Genomic DNA, 18,398 nt, shown 5'->3' on the forward strand with positions numbered 1-18,398 from the left:
ACCTGTCACAGGCTCCAGGGCCCTCCCATGCTAAGATGTGATACATGGTGAGTGAGATACCAAAAAGGGCTGAGAGGAAAGTACAATTCTTAAGCACCCAGCATCCGATCCACGCCAACTGTGGTTATGAGAAGATCAGACTTCGGGCCTCTCCGGCCCCAGCTTACATAACTGAGTGCATTCAGAAAAGCAACCAACAGCATGAACTGCTTGTTAGTGCTTGGACTCTGCATGTGTAACTGTGACTTGTATACAAGGTGAGGTCCTTGCTATCAGACACCTTTACTCCCTGGGTAGGCAGCCAGGGAAACAAGGAAACATAAACAAGAAAAATACCATGTATGTGTCAGGCTGAGAAATAAAGGGAGATGTGTTATAAACAGGGTTGGGATGGCTACCTTAGACTGGATGGCCAGGAAAGGTATCTATCTGTCGGTTACTGAGTCCCACAGTGACCAAGTGCCAAAGTGGCCCCAGAGCAAGTGGGCTACTCTCCTTCATCACGTGTGGGCCAGAGATAAGGGGCCTCTGTGAGCCAGTGCTGGCCATACTGGGCTCACCCAGACGGGTCTAGCTGGATCTAGCTGGCTGTCAGCTAGAGCAGGGGGAATGGTATACAAACAGAATGGAAGGTCAGTGTGGCCAGAAGCTGATAAGAGGATGAAGGAGGGGTTATACTAGGGAGCTGTGGTGTAGTTCAGTGGTAGAACACTTACATAGCAGGTACCAAGCCTGGGCTCAATTCCCAGCGCCAGGAGGGAGGGAGGGAGGGAGGGAGGGAGGGAGGGGGGGGAGGGAGGGAGGGAGGGAGGGAGGGAGGGAGGGGGGGGGGGGGGGGAGGGAGGGAGGGAGGGAGGGAGGGAGGGAGGGGGGGGAGAGCAGGCTGGTTGATTGGTTATGAAGAGGGTAAGGAATTTATATTTTATTGTGGGAATAATTGAAAGAGAGTGAAGTTCTAAATGACATATTAGCAACTTTAAGATATCTACAGGGTTTGGTATGGAGAGCAGAAGAGACAGGGTGGGTGAGAGCAAAGGCAAGGAGACCTAGTGGGGGCCCGGGGGCCCCTGGGGAGGGGCACAGATCAGAGCCATGGTGATGGATTTGCTGACAGGTTAAACATGAGAGAAAGAGAACACCAGGGTGTCTCCCCAGTCTTGACTTGAATTACTGAATGGATGGTACAGATGGTTCTAGAGGCATCTGGGCACAAAGAAATGCAGATACTGTGAAAACTGAGCAGTCTGTGCTGGGCCCATTGCGTTTGACTGGGGTGCATCTCTGTTCTGACACTGAGTCCACCGTTGGGCATTACGCCTGCAGTTTCTGAGAAACCCCCTTCTCTACAACTTGCGTCCCTGCACTTTTTCTTCCCTACATGCCCTTCAATGCAGCCATGCTGACCAAGGAAAGCCATGTGTCCATTCTGTGGTTTAGGAACTGGGTCCCTAGAGATGCGTTTGTTTGGCCCTAAGAGCTAAGCAGCAGAGCTCTTTTTGACCTTTTTATTTATTTATTTTTTTCAATTGTGGCTTTGGTTTGGTTTGGGGCAGTCTCATGTGGCCCAGGGTGGCTTTGAACTCACTATATAGCTGAGGCTTGTCTTCAAATCTTGATGCCCCTGCCTCTCCCTCCAAAGTGTTGAAATTACAGATGTGTGCCACCACATGCAGTTTAGGAAGTGTTTAGGACTGAAGCCAGGGCTTTGCGCATGCTAGGCAGGCACTCCTCCAACTTACTAAATCACCAGCCCTGGAGCCATGTTCCTTCTGTACTGTCCAACACTGTAGCCTGCTGGGACTGTCAAGGCAAAGTGTTCCAGCCTGGGAGCCTCATGGAAATGTCTTCTCTCACTCTGGGGGCTGGGGTACTCTGTATGACAAGAATTTCTGGAGAGATGCAACACACACGTCTTGTCACCCCAGGTAGGGAACCCCAAAGTCCAACTTGGTGAACCAGGAGTTTCATTGGTGCTACCTACAGGAATATGGGTGAGGGGTTACTTTAGGAGCAAAAATGACTCAAAGACAGCTCACCTTAGTGTGGGTGACAGTTTACAAAGCTGGGGGCCTGGAGTACACTGCATAGCCTGCAGTCAGCTCAGCAGGTTGGAGAGTGTGGTTTCCAGGCACCCTGGTTGGTCTGAATCTCTCCTGAGCAGCTCAGCTGGTTTCTGCTCCTTCCCAGTGGACTGGTCGCAGAGCCTTTGTTGTAGCTAAGTTTTTCTGGGTTATCTTGGCTGCTTGGCACCCTCTCCCTCCTCTCTCTCTCCCCCTCTCCCTCTCCCCCCTCCCCTCCCTCCCCTCCCTTGCCCCTCCTCCCCTCTTTCCCCCTCCCCTCCCCCCTCTTCCCTCCCCTCTTCTCTTCTCTCTCTCTCTCTCTCTCTCTCTCTCTCTCTCTCTCTCTCTCTCTCTCTTATCTGAAGGAGACTCTCAGCTTTTTTTTGCTTACTCTGGTAGGAAGGGTCTAATGAATCTGATCAGCTTCAGGAACTTCCTGTAGTTATAACCTTCCTCCTTCAGTATAGGAGGAAACTGTCACACAAGTAAGAGATAAAAGGGTAGCAAAAAAGAATTCTCCTGGGGGCTCTTAGGAAAGGGTCTGTCTCAAGCCTCTCCCTGGCCTGTAGATGGCACCTCCTGTTTACAATGGCAGTCATCTTCTATGCACGTGTATGCCCCAGTTTCTTCTTAGAAGGGCACCAGTCATAGGATTAGGGCTCACCATAATGACCTCATTTTAACTCAATCACCTCTTTAATGGTCCTCTCTCTAAAAGCAGTCATGTGCTGAGGAATTGGTGGTTGTCTTTTTAACATAGAAGTCTAAGGGGACATAATTAAGGATGTGACAGAGCTAAGTCTGGGCCCAGGCACAGAGGTAGCTGACATCTTTGCTCCAGGACCCGAGGACTGTGAGAGGGGCTAATGAGTAGGGCATGGGATGTGGAGGGGTGGGGGGAGTGTCTAGAGCCTCTGAGCCACCCTCCTCTTCCTTCTTCCAGCTCTGATACAGAATCCGACTACGGCAGCATCACAGCCCCCTGTGCAGAGGCCTATGAAGAAAGACCTCAGCTTCCAGAATCCCCACCTCTTTCAAAGCCCCTAACCCGGCACATCTCCCTACGGGAGACCCTGACCCAACCAGTCTCTCTGCTACTACACCATGAAGAGCCACAAGCTCTGCCTGGTGAGTAATGGGCCCTCCAGGTTTCATTCAGGGACACAGAGAGGAGTGGGGACCCTCAAATCCCAGAGGATGCACTCTTTGGTGAATGAAGTACACCCAGGGAAGCGGTCAGGACCAGACCTGGGCTCTGTCTCCGGAGCTTTGGATTCACAAACATTTAGTAGTTCCGGGCCTCTACTGAGTGCCGTTGACTGTCGTAGATAAGGAAATCCAAGTCCTTTGCCTGCAACAGCCACCCTGTGTCTCAGGGGTCCCTCGAGCATCCCATAATTTCTGAAGGTAGGAACATGGGCCTAGTTGCTATGTGACCATAAGTAGGTCAGTCTCCTAGAACCTCTTGAGCATGTAATGTCTCATGTGACACAGGAGACATTACGGGTGTATGTGGAGGGGTACAGGGGTAGGTGAGATGCACCTGAAGTTGACCTATAAGATAATGAATGTACTTTTTCTACCTGGACCTTCTCTACGAATGACCCCTTTCCATCTCTAGGTTGATTTGAGAGGTGAGTACCACATAGCTCATTCTTTGGATATGCTGTGGTCTCTAGCCAATGAGCAACGTGGCCAGGGCTGGTGACCCTACTCACTAAGCTCAGGCCACCTAAGAACTTGCCTTTAGTAGCCCATCTTTTGAAGACTCGGAAGGATGTGAGCAAATCAGGATGTCCTCTGACTTCCTGGGGACCCTGGCAGAGCCTGGCAATAGAAATCTGCCACCCTAAATAACCTGCTAGAGCTGGTGGTCAACTTGTCCTGCACTGCCCTCTGGTGGCCAAGAGCAGAAACTCCAGCTCTTCTCACCAGTGTGGGGTTTCCCAGAAGACCGAGCCTGGGAAACCCTGGGCCAAAACAAACACAGAAACTTGTATAGGCATTTCCAAGCCTTGGAAACTCTGAATTTAACCTTCAATGTGAGTCTTTAAGAACTAGGAAGTGGAAAGGCACAGTATGTGGCTAATGCCTATAATCCTAGAATTCAGTTAGGCAGGAGGATTGCCACATGTTTGAAGCCAGACCAACCTGGGGCTCAACAGGAAGACCCTATCTCAAAACCAAAGCAAAAACAAAACAAAAACCCGCTAATCCTAACCCTGACAGAAGGGAAGTCTCCCGGCTGTTCACCCTTTTCTCTGCTTTTCCTCTCTCCTCAATGGGGCGTTAAGCATCTTTCCCAGAAGCTGTAAATCGGAATTATGAGTTTGTGCGAAAAAGAAGGCTCATAGATCCAGAAGAACAAAGCCAGTTTAGGAGGTAAAGACTCCTGAGAGGCAGGCCATGTTATAAACAGCCAGGATTATACAGGAAACCCAGAGACGGTTGCTCTCATTGGTGAAGAGGAAAGCAAATTGGTTTGTAGGTGTGTACTGACACGACTTTTCTCAATGCTTGTCTGAGTTTGTGTCTCTGCTGACATGATAAAACACTGACCAAAAACAATGTGGGGAGGAAAGGGTTTATTTGGCTTACAGGTTATTGTCTATTGACTGTAGAAGCCAAGATAGAGACTCAAGGCAGGAACTGGAGCAGAAGCCATGGAGAAACATTGCTTACTGGCCTTCTTCCCTGGGCTTACTCAGCTATCGTCCATATACAGCCCAGGCCTATCTGCCTAAGGATAACTCCGCCCACAGTGGGCTGGGCTCTCCTACATCAATTAGCAATTGAGAAAACACCCCCACAGGCCAATCTGATGGCTGGGATTTTCTCTTTCCAAATATGTCTAGGTCTCTGTCAAGTTTGCAAAACCTTAACCAGCACAATGCTTGACTCTGCAGAAAGCTTCTATTTATGTCAAATAAATGATGTTGAGAGATGTCATGTCCTTAACAATGTCTGGTTTTTTAAGCACCTTGTGCTGGCAGGGAAGGACATGCCAAGATCTGACTCTGTGAAGCACAGGTTGACCCTCAGAATCTAGAGAAGTCTTGGCAGTAGAATAAAGCCAACTTTATTCTACAATGAGTTTTTAAGCAGAGAGGAAAACGGGTAGATCGTTTGACTTGCATCTGTCTGTTGATTCAGTTTTTAGCAGTGATGATGATGATCGGCAGACAAGCCCCAGTGCAGATGTAACCTTTCTTACAGAGGTGCTGCAGTGTAGATATGACGTGTCTCTCCTCAACCCTCAACCCCTGCCAAATGCTTGTGTGTTGCAGGCTTAGTCCCTAGCTATTGACGGTTAATTAAATCATGAATGGTGCTAACTTTAGAGGATTAACTTGTCAATGAGTCCATAGCTGAAAGGCCCATGAGACTGTGGGGCCTGGTTGGGGCAAGTAGGTCACTGTGAGTGTCTCTCATAGGCATATCTTAGCCCCAAGTCTTCCTCCCACTTTCCCTGTTTCCCAGTGGGACTGTTCGACCCACTATATGATGCTCTGTGGCACTGCACACCAATAGCGATAGACCCAGCTAGTTATGGACTGAACTCTCTAAAACCCTGCTGGCTAGTAAGCCTCCCCTCCTTTAGACAGTCTGCAGTGCCAGGCATCACAGTGATGACATAAGCCCCTCACTTTCCCAAACAGCACTGGGTAAACCTAGCTAGTGGGTCTCATGGAGGTCCGCCAGCTAAGATGCTTGCTGCATCACTGCCTCCCGGTAAATTCAGAGGAACCCGGGTAAGAGCTAGGTATTGTTTGTAAGACTCCTGATTTATATAGCTGTGATCACAGTATCCACAACAACCCCAAGGGGAGACAAACCCCCTCTCCATCTTTCTAAGCATTTTTTTATTGTTTCCTCTAGTTTTACTCCATCCTTTTTTTCATTTAATTGGGGCTAGCTTCCAATCTCAGCAGTTCAGTCTATCATCATCATGGCACTGTCCAGGCAGACATGGTGCTCTAGAGAGAGCTGAGTATTCTACATCTTGCTTCAAAGGCAGCAGCAGGAGACTCTTCTACAGACAGCCAGGAGGAGGGTCTCTCCACACTGGGTGGAGCTTGAGCACAGGACCTCAAAGCCCACCCCCACAGTGATGCACTTCCCCCAACAAGGCCACACCTCCTAATAATACCACTTCCCATGGGCCAACCATACTCAAACCACTACATTCCACCCCCTGACCCCCATAGGCTTGTTCAAACACATGAGTCTGTGGGGGCCATACCTGGCCATACCATAATAAAAAAATACATTTAGTCTAACTTCAAAAGTCCCCATAGTCTATGACAGTCTCAACAATGTATAAAGTTCAAAATTCAAAGTCACTTGTACCCTTTTATAACACGTGAGTAAATGGAAAAAGATAATGGCTTTGGTGGTCCTTTAGCTTAACAAGAGATTTCCAGGTCTGCCTTGGCATGCCCAGGAACCTTCCATACCCTTCTAGTTCTTCAACCTAGAACCTTCTAGGCTGAGGTTGTGATAAGGGTGTGAAGCAACTTAAACCCTTGTGTCAGAGAAACTAGAAAACATTCCCTTAAACTCTCTGTGTCTTGATTAGCGTTCCACTGCTGGGGGCGGGGAGCAGGGGAAACACTGAGATATATAACTTATAAGCAGGCAAGACTCTGGCTTGCCGTGGCAGGGTGACAGTCTCTGGTCTCCTGGCCCAGGTGCCTTTGAGCCTGTGGTGGGGCAGCACACCATGGTGGAGAACACTGCTCACCTGGTGTCATCTCAGCAATGAAAAGAAAACCAGAAAGGGGCAAGGATCCTCAAGGTCCTTCAAAGCTCCAAGCCCAGTGACCCAGCTTCCCTGCCCTAGACCCCGCCTCCTAAAGCTCCCACAGCCTTCCCCAGCACCACAGGCTAAGCACCAAGCTTTTTAACATGCTAGCCCTTTAGGGACACTTAAAATCCAAAGCATGAGAACCCAGGTCAGTGGTTTATATTAATCTTACGTCAAAGGCATAGTCCTAAATCTCTACCATCCCAGAGCCAGGCTCCGTGGGCTAGAGCAAGATCAAGTGTCTGCACTGGCAAAAGAATCCCAAGTGCATCGATGCAGGTCAGCATGCCTGTGCTTTAGGCATCACAGCAGGGCAGCTTCCTGGTGTGTTTGAATGAAGTGGCTCCAGCACCTGCCCAAGCCACTAAGCGAATATATCTAATTCATCGAGTTCGTGGACAGAAATCAGTACAACTAAGGAGGGCAATCTGTCCCCAAGTTGTGCCAGCCTAAACAAGTCAGTTCTTCATCTTTGAGTGATCATTTGACAACAGCTATAGAGAAGGAAGCACATTGCTAGTACGTAACAATGAAATCAGATCAACGACATCTGGCTACATTCCTGCCCTCTATGCCTTTCCCCAAAACAGGTTGTGCACTGTGAGCTACAACAGTGATCCTTTAAAATAACACAGAGTAGGGCCAGAGAGAGAGAGCTCGGAAGGTAAGAGCACTTGCAGAGGATCCAGCCCTCACATGGTGGCTCACAACTGCCTGTACTGCCAGCTCCAGGGACTATGACACATCTTCTGGACTCTGAGGGCACCAGGCATGCACGTGGTACCCAGGCATACATACAAGCAAATACTCAGATACATTTTTTAAAACGAACATAAAACCTACATGCAAACATACTACTATGTAGTAGTACACACAGAGTGCAAGCTTGAGAGAAGGGACTCAGCTAAGCTTTGTGCTGTTTGACACTGCTCAATTGCTGTAAACGTTACTTAGACATTTCTTTTGCCCGATGTGGTTATGCAAACCTGTATTCCCAGCAGAGGGAGGAGGGTTGCTGTTAGCCTGAGGTCATCCTGGTCTGCACAGCAAGATACAGGCCAGCCAGTACTACATAGTGAGATCATATCAAACACAAAGGAAGAGAAAGAAATAAGAGAGGGGGCAGAGGGAGAGAAAGAGACAGAAAGAGATAGACAGACAGATTCTTTTGCTGAACAGTGCTAAATCCAGAGGGAACAGGAAGATTGTAAGATCCAGAGAACCGGGATGTTTTCAATGAGATTGTGTCTCCTAGTCATGTCAAATGCTACAGCCATGAAGTTTCACCAACATGACTACCTAAACGGAAGCCGAGTTAGGACATCCACATGCCAACGTGGGTGGGGAAAAGCCCACGTGGACTCAACCCTACATAAAGAACTGTACTCAACTAAGGCGTGCTGAGAGGGGAAGAAACAGTGTTCGCCTGGGAAGAACACATGACCCCATTGCCTATATATATGCATGTAACAACAATTAATGGGGAAAATCCGAGGCCATGAATTTGAAAGAGAGCAAGGACAGGAATATGGGACGGTCCAGAGGGAGGAAAGGGAAGGGAGAGATGATGTGATTATATTATAATCTCAAAATTAAGAAAGCAGTGCTGCTCCTCACTTGGGCCCACAGGGCAATACAGAGGAAGGAAACCTGGCCTTTCTGCTTGAATTTGCTTCTGTCTTTGTCCAAGCTTTGGGCCAGACTCCTGCGTGTCAATCACTTCGGAAGCGTCTGTTGAACTAAGTGATACCCGCCCCATCTCTCCCACCTGCCAAGGTTGAAGGCATAAAGAAGAGAGTGATCCTGGCTTACTTTTAGAGTCCTGTTCCAGGCCCCCAAAGAAGTCTACAGGTTTCCAGTCACTGTAATAACCTACAGTCACTCCTTAGATGCCAGAGCAGCAGAGCATGGCAAACGGTCACGGTGATGAGATCGCACACAGCCCACCCCCAGCTGCCATGATCATGAGAAGGGCGTGGCCTGTTCTCTCAAGCACTAAGATGTTTCTTCTAGTCACTGTGCAGAGCCAGAACAAAACACTGATTAACCAGCCCCACCTGGACTTTGTCCTCTTGCCTCCTGACCCAGACCTTTGTCTATTAAACCCAGAGCTCACATTAGCGCTCCAGAGATGGGCTCAAATGCTTGCTTTGTGATGTTTAAAATATTTCCCTGCATTTTCACCATGGGTGTCTGCTCACTTTCTCTGGGGAAAGCTTGACATCTGGGTAAAACACCATGGCCAGGTCAAACTTAGAAAAGGATGGATTTATTTGGGCTTACAGCTCCAGAGGGATGAGAGTCCAGCATGGCAAGAAGGCCTGACAGTAGATGGCAGGCAGGCATGGCGGCCAGAGCAAGAAGCTGGGAGCTCACCTCTCCAATGGCAAACACAAAGCAGAAAGTGAACAGGAAGAAGGGTGAGGCTATACATTCTCCGAGTCCAGCCCTCTCAGTGACACACTTCCTCCAGTGTGCCCAAGCATTCAAATGCCTGAGCCTCCTGGGACATGTCTCAACCCAAGCTTCACAGAACCCATGGAGCCGGGCCTCTGACCTAGGACTCTTATTATATTATGACCTCACTATGGTAAAACAATGCCTACGTGGCCTATTACCACCAGTGGAGCATCTGAGCCATCAGTTCCACTATCCCATTGAGGTTAAAGCAGAGACCCTTAGGAGCTGAAGGTTCTTGTCCTGAGAAAGGAAACCCAGGTAGCGGCTGGCATGACAGTGCTCAAGTCAGCTCACAGGGGTAGGGCGATGTCTAAGTGAGGTGAGAGAACATTCACTGGTGAGGTGTTGGATCCAAAGAGTTCTGTGTTCGAACCTTCCCTGTTCATTCTCCCACACCCAGACTCCTCCTGGGGGTCTCTTCCTCCCCCATACCTCCCAGTTCTACCTTCTGCCCCTCACATGTGCACTCACACCCCTCCTTTCTCTATGATGGAAGCACAGGGCCCGTGCCTGAGAGCCCTGCACAGGAACAGGATACACCTAGATGCCACATCTGTTCTGAGGTTCGGGGTGGCCAGTGCCTGTGCTCAAGGCCCAGCCAGGCAGAGGGGAAGCACACAGGGCCCTGCAAAAGTGCTTCCACAGGAACTCAACTTCCAGGAGTGGGTTCTCACTTTCTACTTTATTGGGGCAGGGTCTCTCCTGATGTTTCTATGCAGTACACTGCAGACCCGGTGGGCTGTGAGCACCCCACCGATTCTCACATCTCACCGTAGGACTGCCACCATTTCAGACACATGCCTCTACAGCCAGATTTCTTTTTGAGATTAGAATCTAATTACAACATTTCTCCTTTTCTTTCCCTCCCTCCAAACTCTCCTATACAGTTCTCCCTCCTCTCCTTCAAACCATGGCCTCTTTTTTACTTAATTGCTATTGCATGCATATATGTATTTGTATCATACAGATATATTTCTAAATATAACCTGTCTTGTTTATATAGTGTTACTTGTATGTGTTTCCAGGCCTGACCAGTTAGCACTGGGCTCTTCCCTGGGGAGGCTATCCTTCCTGCTTCCAGCATTTAATCTGGGTTTCAGGGAATCAAACCATCTCCCCAGCCTCCTATGTAATTATTTGATATGTGTATGAATGAGTGAGTGAGTGAGTGAATGAATGAATGAATAATGGGAGGGGGTCAGAGAAGTACACTATGATAAGAAGTGTCTCAGCCCATCCTAAGCGTCTGCCTGCTAACTTTTGGTGAGTAAGCCATGGGAGACAAATTCCTCTCCTACACAGTTAATGGTCTCTTACTCCCTCCTCAGCTCTGCAGCGGGCCCATAGCCTCCAGTCTCCAACTTCAAGCAAATACCAGAACTGGAGAAGAAGATTCCAGTCCAGTGAGTCATGGGCAGGGGGAGGGGTGGGGAGGGCAGTCTCGCTCATTCCTTACATGGTATCTTCTCTGGCCAAGCCTGGAATCCAAGGGCAAGGAAAACTGTTAGCTTGACTTGATTTCCACCGCTGGCTGTAATCATTGCCGAGGGATTTGGGAACTCTCCATTCCTCTCCCTCTACTCTGAAATCCCAGCACCTTAAGGTTCTGTAGTTTCACCAGACCAGAGCTGTAGCAGCTATGAGCTCCAAGTTTGAAATGAGAAAGAAGGGAAACTGAGAGACAGGTTCTTGGTTCTGTCCCAGGAACTGGACTAGATCCCAACCCCACCCCACCTCTGCTTTTGGTTCTATGTCATTGTGACCAAGGCAAGAAGATAGCAGCTTGCACTAGAATATGAGGGTAAACACACACACACACACACACACACACACACACAGAGAGAGAGAGAGAGAGAGAGAGAGAGAGTTAGTTTATTTCTTCTCTAGATCTTGGCCCCAGGTGAGTTTCAGAGCTCCCACAAAAGGTACAGTGCCCATGCACACACAGTCACACAGCAAACAGAATTCCTCCAGGACCCTTGAGTGAGAAGCTGAGGCTCCACCCTGCTCTGACCCCATCACCCCCTTCTGCCTCCCCTAGTCTGCATATTCTCTCCTGCCTCCATCTGCCCAGGCTGACCCAACACAGCCTTGGGCTTCTGCTCTTCCTCCTTCTGAGTCAGCTTGATTCCTGGCCAATGAGTCACTTCCCACCAACCCCCAGACTCACCACCTCTCCTGTGCCTTTGGAGCCAGACCAGGCCTGCATACCTGGGAACAAGCTAAGATGACACCTGAATCACCTGAGCTCCTTCAGGTGGCAAACCTGAGAGGACAGAGGGAACTAAGGTTTCCAGGAGTCTCCCCACAACAGAAGCACTAGGATCCCTCTCAGGCCTGTCTTCCTGGGTGCTAAAGCCATCCCAACAGTTGAGTACCACCAGTGTCAGGGCGCTCAGTCTGTCCTCAGCAAGCTTCCAGCATAAAGTGAGATAGGATTTTGGCAAACAGCAGGGACAGGGGTTCTAAAAAAAAAAAAAAAAAAAAAAAAAACAAGACAGACTTCTACTACTCAGAGGTGGACTCTGGGGACAGACCTGGAGACTTTAGCATTCCATTACTAATGGATACAGGGTGTGAATCTTAAGCAACAGTCGTGCTAGGTGCAGACAGGACTTGAGCCTGTTGTTTCTGTGACCTAGCAAGGTCTAGTTCAAAGGAGTTCTTGTTTATGTGTAAAAGGGGGGGAAGAGAGAGAGGGAAAAAGGAAGGAAGGGAGTTTGAAAACTGGTTGGATTAGGGCACAATGAAACAGTATATGGGTTCAGACTTGCAGGATGCTGGCCCTAGAGGGCGCTCCAAGACTTTGAGAAGACAGAGTCCTTCATACTAGGAAGCAGTAGTACTCCGAATCCCAGTCATGTCAACCCCGAAAGTCAAGAACCCCTATGCCCCAGAACAAGGTTTATAGGATATAGGGCATAGGCATCCTTTCCAATTGAGCTGGCTTAGAGTGAACTGAACGTCACCATCAGGGGAAAAGGCCGCTGCTGTCAAACGAAAACAAGAGAAAGTCACACAAGGAATTGCCCCAGAGGGCACAAAGACTATAATCCTGTCTGGGGCCTACTTTTCAACCCCTTTGGCACAAAAGGACCTGAGAGCCAGTAGCACTCAGTCCCTATGCCCTACAGAGGACAAAGCAGCCTGGCTGGGCCATCTCAGAGCTCTGCAGCAAGAATGGGAGAAGAGTATGGAGGTAGATAAAGAATGAGCTCCTAAGCCAAGAGTTAGAGCAACCCTGGCTGGGCAGGGTGTCCCACGGCCTCTGAGGCAGACTAGGGGTCTATCTATTTGCCAGATAGTTTGTGTGCAAGGGGAGGGAAATGGATGCGAATCATGCTAAGCTAGCATGTGTCTGCATGGTGGGTGGTACTTTTGGATAAGGACACTGGACGTGAGTAACTTGCTCCTGTGAATAAATTGGGTTCCTGGGGGTCCCTTTCCAATCTTTTAGAGGAGCTTGAAGACATGACCAGTCTCATGGAAGAGGTTTCCCATCTCTCAGCTCCTCCCTGGCCTTTCTTTCCCCTCTGGGGTCGTGCCTGGCCCTTGGGCAATGCCTTGGCCCAGTGACAAAGTCAAGGGGAGAGACCAGGCCTCATTTCTCAAGCCTTCCACAACCTCTGATTTAAGATAATGGATAAGGACGTTGTGACCAGAGATCTCACAGCAAGGATGGATCCTGGGATGAGAGGAAGGAGAGGGGAGTGGCTTCTGCATCACGATCTCATAGATCCCAAGACTTCTCTGTCTAGCTTGTGTCTAGCCCAAGGTGTCCCTGACTCTGTCACAAGGTCCCCTGTGACTCCTCAGAGGAACAAAGGGACAGTCTGTGGAGCTGAGGAGACTTTGGAGGCTACTTAAGGAGCCTGATTCAGCGGACGGCAGGGAGAGGAGATTGAGGGGGCGAGAAAGAGGGGGAGAAGGAATTTGGCAGGAATCTAGTAACTGGGGGCAGGAAGCAAGACAACGACTCACTCACAAGTTTTGCCTTTTTAGGCTAGAACCATTATGTTGCAGGCTGGGATGGGGTGTGGGTAATGGGCTGGAGGCCAGCGCCTCCCCTGCATCAGTTCCTGGCAGCTGATGGCCTTTCTCCCAGGGTTTTCCTCTAACCCACCTCCACAGCAGCCACGTTCCCCAGTTATCTTTCCCCTCAGAAACATCCTGGGCCAAGGGTGGGGTACCCTACGGGAGCTCATGGACCACATGTACAGCAGCCATCTTTTGAGAGCCCACACCTGGTATGCACTGCCTAACATGCTAATCTTTATGTAAAGAGAGCAAAAAGCATACTGAAAGTCCACCAAGACCTCCCCACCCCCGAAAGATGTTTGAAACTCTTTTGGGGTGGAGGTAACTTAGACTTAGCTTTTCTTCAGATGTGTGTCCCCAGAGATGCCTGACCCTGTGTCAAGTTCCTCACATTTTCTCAGAGCAACAGAAGCATAGTTTGAGAACATGATCAGGTACCTATCGCCTAGAGCTTTGGGGAAAACTGAAGCCTGGGAATTGTGTTGAACTAAGAAATGAGCTAGAACCTGTTGGTTGGACATACTGAAGAGAAATCTAAATGGGCCACTGAGCTGGTTGAAGCAGGGAGTTAGAGTACTGGATGGAAAATAAACTAATGACACACAGTCCCAGGATGTGCCTAAGGAATGCTGCTCAGGGCCACAAAGGCTTGTCATGGCCTGAGAAGAAAGCCCTGAGCATGCCCATGAAAGACTGCTTTTTTTCTGAATCTAGCTCAATATAAGTTATTTGAAATGCTCCATCCTGGAGATAAAATATCTGATCTTGCAGATTTGAGGTTACCTAGTTGGAAGGGAAGAGGAGGAAGAGAGACAGGAAGTGTCAGTATACGTGGGTCTAAATGGCCTCCCGGGATGGGACGGGACTGGATGGGACAGGATGGGACGAGCCAGGACGGGAAGTACTGTCAGAATCCTGCTCTTGCAGGGCAGGATGATTTCAGCTGCCCACAGTTCAGAACTGCACTCCTCCCCAGAGGCCAGCGGCCATCCTTTCTCAAACATCTCTGAAGCGATACATTACTTCCTGCCTGTTTCCTGAGCCGTAGAAGTTTGGCAAGGACCCATTAATTCTCTGTGATTCGAACTGTTGATATGGGTATAACCTCCCTCCTCTTGGGCCCCTCATAAAATCTCAAGCTAACCACCTTGTCTAAGAGCCCTTTAGGGGCTTTTTTCCTCATGTGAGAGGAAGAGCCCATTTCATTAGGACCAAGCCATCTATCCTGTCCATGCCCACAGCTAATGGTCTGACATCTTGTGGCAAGAAACTTAACATGGTTTATTGACAGAGAGATTTAGTGCAATCCCAGCTCCTGCCCACCATGACTTCGGGGAAGCGTTAGCGGTAAATGTCAGTCTCCAAGAAGCACTCTTCGGGTTGCGTGCTCATCTCCTGGGAACGATCTTACAGAAGGCTGAACTGCTAGCTTGCATGACTTCTTCTCCAGGGCCCTGCTGACAAGTCCCAAGTTATGGCCACTAGGAACCTCTGAACCCACCCCCAGCATCTCCCTTCCTAAAACTGAGGATCTAGCCACAATCTTTTCTTTTATGCTAAAAACAAGGTAGCAATGGAATATGTCATTTCCTTCATAGATTCAACACCCATGAACCAAAGAGCACCATCGTCTCCAAAGGAGCCTCCTCCTCCTCCATCTTCGTCTTCTTCATCTTCCCTCCCATCTTCATTTTCTTCAGCCAGTGTACCTGGGCACACTACAGACGATTCCTCCTCTCCCCAGGTAACTGCACTCCAGGTCTCTGCCCAGGAGATGGGAAAGCCAACTGGCCATATGCCTCACTAAATCAGGGTTTCTCAACCTTCCTAATTGGTGTCCCTTCAATACAGTCCCTCATGCTGTGGTGACCCTCAACTATAAAATTATTTCATTGCTACTTCATAACTAATTTTGCTACTATTATGAATTGTAACATAAACACCTGTGGTTTTCGTTGCTCTTAAGTGACCCCTGTGGAAGGGTCAGTTGATTCTCCCAAGGGGCTGTAACCTACAGGTTGAGAACCACTTTTTTTGGAGCCTCGAATGATCTTTGATTAGAGAGTCTTGAATGATTTGAGTAAGGGACTGTGGATAGATGCCAGCAAGTTCTAGCCACTTGGGCCAAAGAGTGACCTTTCTATAGCTTCCTTCTGACTTTGAGTATCTCAGAGTGGGAGGAGGAAGGCAGGTGGTGTGTGCATTGACCTTGCCCTTCCCCATAGAAACAAAGGCTTTAAGTAACCAATATTTCTGCCCACTCCCATAGGTGCCAGCTTACAACCTCCACTCCCCACAGATCTCCAGAGGCGATGTCAGCCCCACTCCAATCTACCTCAGACGTGCCAGGGCTCACGGGATTGCGAAGGAAATTCCCCTCTATCTGCCTCATAGCCCCATGCTAGAGAGCACAGAAGACTGCCTGGTGGAGCCCGGTAGAGAAAGCCTCAGAAGTCCTGAGGAGATCTCAGCTTCAGAGGGCTGCCAGGAAGCACAGGCTCTTGGAAACACCAGAAGCATACACCACCCCATTTCAGGGAAGGACCAGTATTTGCCCAATCAAAACCTAGCTCTTGGTGCTGCAGGGAACCCTGGAGACCTGAGTGAGGAATCCAGGATGGGACAGCCAGGTGGACCAGAGCTGTCCAAAGAAAGGAAGTTGGGCTTAAAGAAATTAGTCCTCACTGAGGAGCAGAAGACCCAGTTGCTAGACTGGAGTGACTACACCCAGGAGCACAAGACTGGGGAGCAGCTCTCTCAGGAAAGTGCTGAGAACAGCAGAGGTGGTAGCCTGAAGCCAACCTGCTCTTCTACCCTCTCTCAGGCGGTGAAAGAGAAGCTGCTATCCCAGAAAAAGGCCCTGGGGGGGATGCGTACCCCAGCTGTCAAGGCACCTCAGGAGCGAGAGTTGCCCCCACCCAAATCCCCCCTGAAGCTCATAGCAAATGCCATCCTTAGGTCTCTGCTCCCCAACTCTGAAGCTGGAAAGAAGACCAGCCCGAAGCCAGAGTCCAAAACTTTGCCTAGGGGCCAGCCACATGCTCGTTCGTTCAGCCTCCGGAAACTGGGTTCCAGTAAAGATGGGGACCAGCAGTCTCCAGGGAGACACATGGCCAAGAAGGCGTCAGCATTCTTCTCTCTGGCTTCTCCAACATCTAAGGTTGCCCAAGCCTCAGACCTTAGCCTTCCCAACCCCATCCTCCGCAGCCGGAGTTTACCTAATCGTCCATCCAAGATGTTCTTTTCAACCACACCTCACAGCAAGGTTGAAGATGTCCCCACACTCCTGGAGAAAGTGAGTTTGCAGGATGCCACTCACCGTCCAAAGACAGGAGCCTCACCTATTTCTTCCCTTGGCCTCAAAGATAAATCCTTTGAGAGTTTTCTCCAGGAATGCAAACAAAGAAAGGACATTGGGGACTTCTTTAATAGCCCCAAGGAGAAGGGGCCACCAGGGAACAGAGTCCCATCCTTGGAGAAGTTGGTACAGCCTGTTGGCAGCACCTCCATGGGACAGGTGGCACATCCTTCTTCCACAGGGCAAGATGCACGTAAGTGACTTTCCTAGTGGTCTAGAGTTGGTGCTCAGCAGTCAGTGGCCTCACTGGATCAACAGACATTGTGCACTTTTGGTTTCCTTCTCCAATTCATTCTGACAAAAGTGTGAAACGTTGGTACTGGTGAGATGGCTCAGCTGGTCTCAGTTGGTACTGGTGAGATGGCTCAGCTGGTCTCAGTTGGTACTGGTGAGATGGCTCGGCTGATCTCAGTTGGTACTGGTGAGATGACTCAGCTGGTCTCAAGGCTATTGCTGCCAGGCCTGAGGACCTGAGTTCTATCCCCAGGACCCACAAGGTGGAGAGACAAAATCTACTCCCCGCAAGTTGTCCTGTGACCGCCACATCTGTGCCTCCCTCCCCCAATAAACACACACGCGTGCGCACACACACAAATGAATGCAATTGAAAGAAAGTTTAAGGAAACTTGAAATTTTTGTAAGAGAAATCTGGAGAAAAAATGAAATTATAGAAAGAGTTAAACTAGTAATCCTACCAGTTTCCTTCTGTGTGACTATATGAACATTTTTATTGAGATGTACATACAATTGTATATTTTTTAAAAATCAACTTTATATTCTAGGTATCATATAAATGACCAGAGTCTATATAAATGTGATTTGAAAGAATGTCCTATTTTATGACAGTGTTGTAATTTAATGAACTATTATTTTACTGTTTAACTTATAAGTATATATGCAATATAATTTTAAATATGCAAATATTTATAGGTGGATGTATTTATACCATATGGATGTTGCTGGTTGGACATTTTTACACATGTACCTTTTAGTTTTCTTTGAATTACTAACCACTTTTCTGTATGTTTGATTACCAATGAAAAATAGAGACATTTTATATTTGAAGCTGGTTGTTGTTGATTATTTAATTAATATATCAAAGAGTCAGAGTAATCAAACAGTACAGAAATATCTCACAAGAAGCAGAACATGTTATGTTTTTGCACCTTGCCAAAATTTAGTGTATTTCTTTAAGAACAGTTTAAGCACACACCAGGCATTTCTTTTTTTGTTTCTAAGGCTGTGTGAATGTGTGGTGCATGTGCATGTATGTGGATGTGTGCATGCATGTGGATGTGTGCATGCATGTGCATTCTAGGCTAGAAGAGATTGCTGGGTGTCCTGCTCTGTTCCTCCCTGACTTCTTACTCCCTGGAGACAGCGTCTCTCACTAAACTTAGATCTAGGCTGGAAGCCAGTAAGTCCCATGATCCTCCTGTCCGCTCCCGTACAATGCCAGGATTGCAGTAGTGGGTGCAGCCCTGTGCAGCTTTTGATGTGGGGATTTTAACCCAGGTGCTCACACTTACACAGCAAGCAACATTCGCACCCACTGAGCTGTCTCTCAGACAGTGACTTCTTTTGTTGTTGAATGTTCACGTGATTGCTTTAAACAAATTGTCATCCGATTACTTTCAGTTTTCAAAAGAAAACTTTTTCTTTATATTTTTTTATC

At 48.6% G+C, this 18,398-nt stretch overlaps 1 protein-coding gene across 3 annotated transcripts in view; it reads left to right on the forward strand.

Annotated features, from left to right (window-relative positions):
• Micalcl (MICAL C-terminal like) overlaps positions 1–18,398 on the forward strand; it is a 48,524-nt gene that overhangs the window by 474 nt on the left and 29,652 nt on the right. Inside the window, exons 2-5 of one of the 3 annotated variants that reach the window (XM_021169147.2) lie at positions 3,004–3,188; positions 10,656–10,730; positions 14,964–15,109; positions 15,635–16,916. In XM_021169147.2, coding sequence (XP_021024806.1) covers positions 14,975–15,109; positions 15,635–16,916 — 1,417 coding nt within the window. In that variant the 5' untranslated portion in view covers positions 3,004–3,188; positions 10,656–10,730; positions 14,964–14,974. Of the gene's footprint in view, positions 1–3,003; positions 3,189–9,517; positions 9,647–9,886; positions 9,990–10,655; positions 10,731–14,963; positions 15,110–15,634; positions 16,917–18,398 lie in introns of those variants that run through there. The other 2 variants (XM_021169144.1, XM_021169145.2) reach the window with 2 other exon arrangements.

The sequence above is a fragment of the Mus caroli genome, chromosome 7 (assembly GCF_900094665.2).
Source record: "Mus caroli chromosome 7, CAROLI_EIJ_v1.1, whole genome shotgun sequence".
Lineage (NCBI taxonomy): Eukaryota > Metazoa > Chordata > Mammalia > Rodentia > Muridae > Mus > Mus caroli.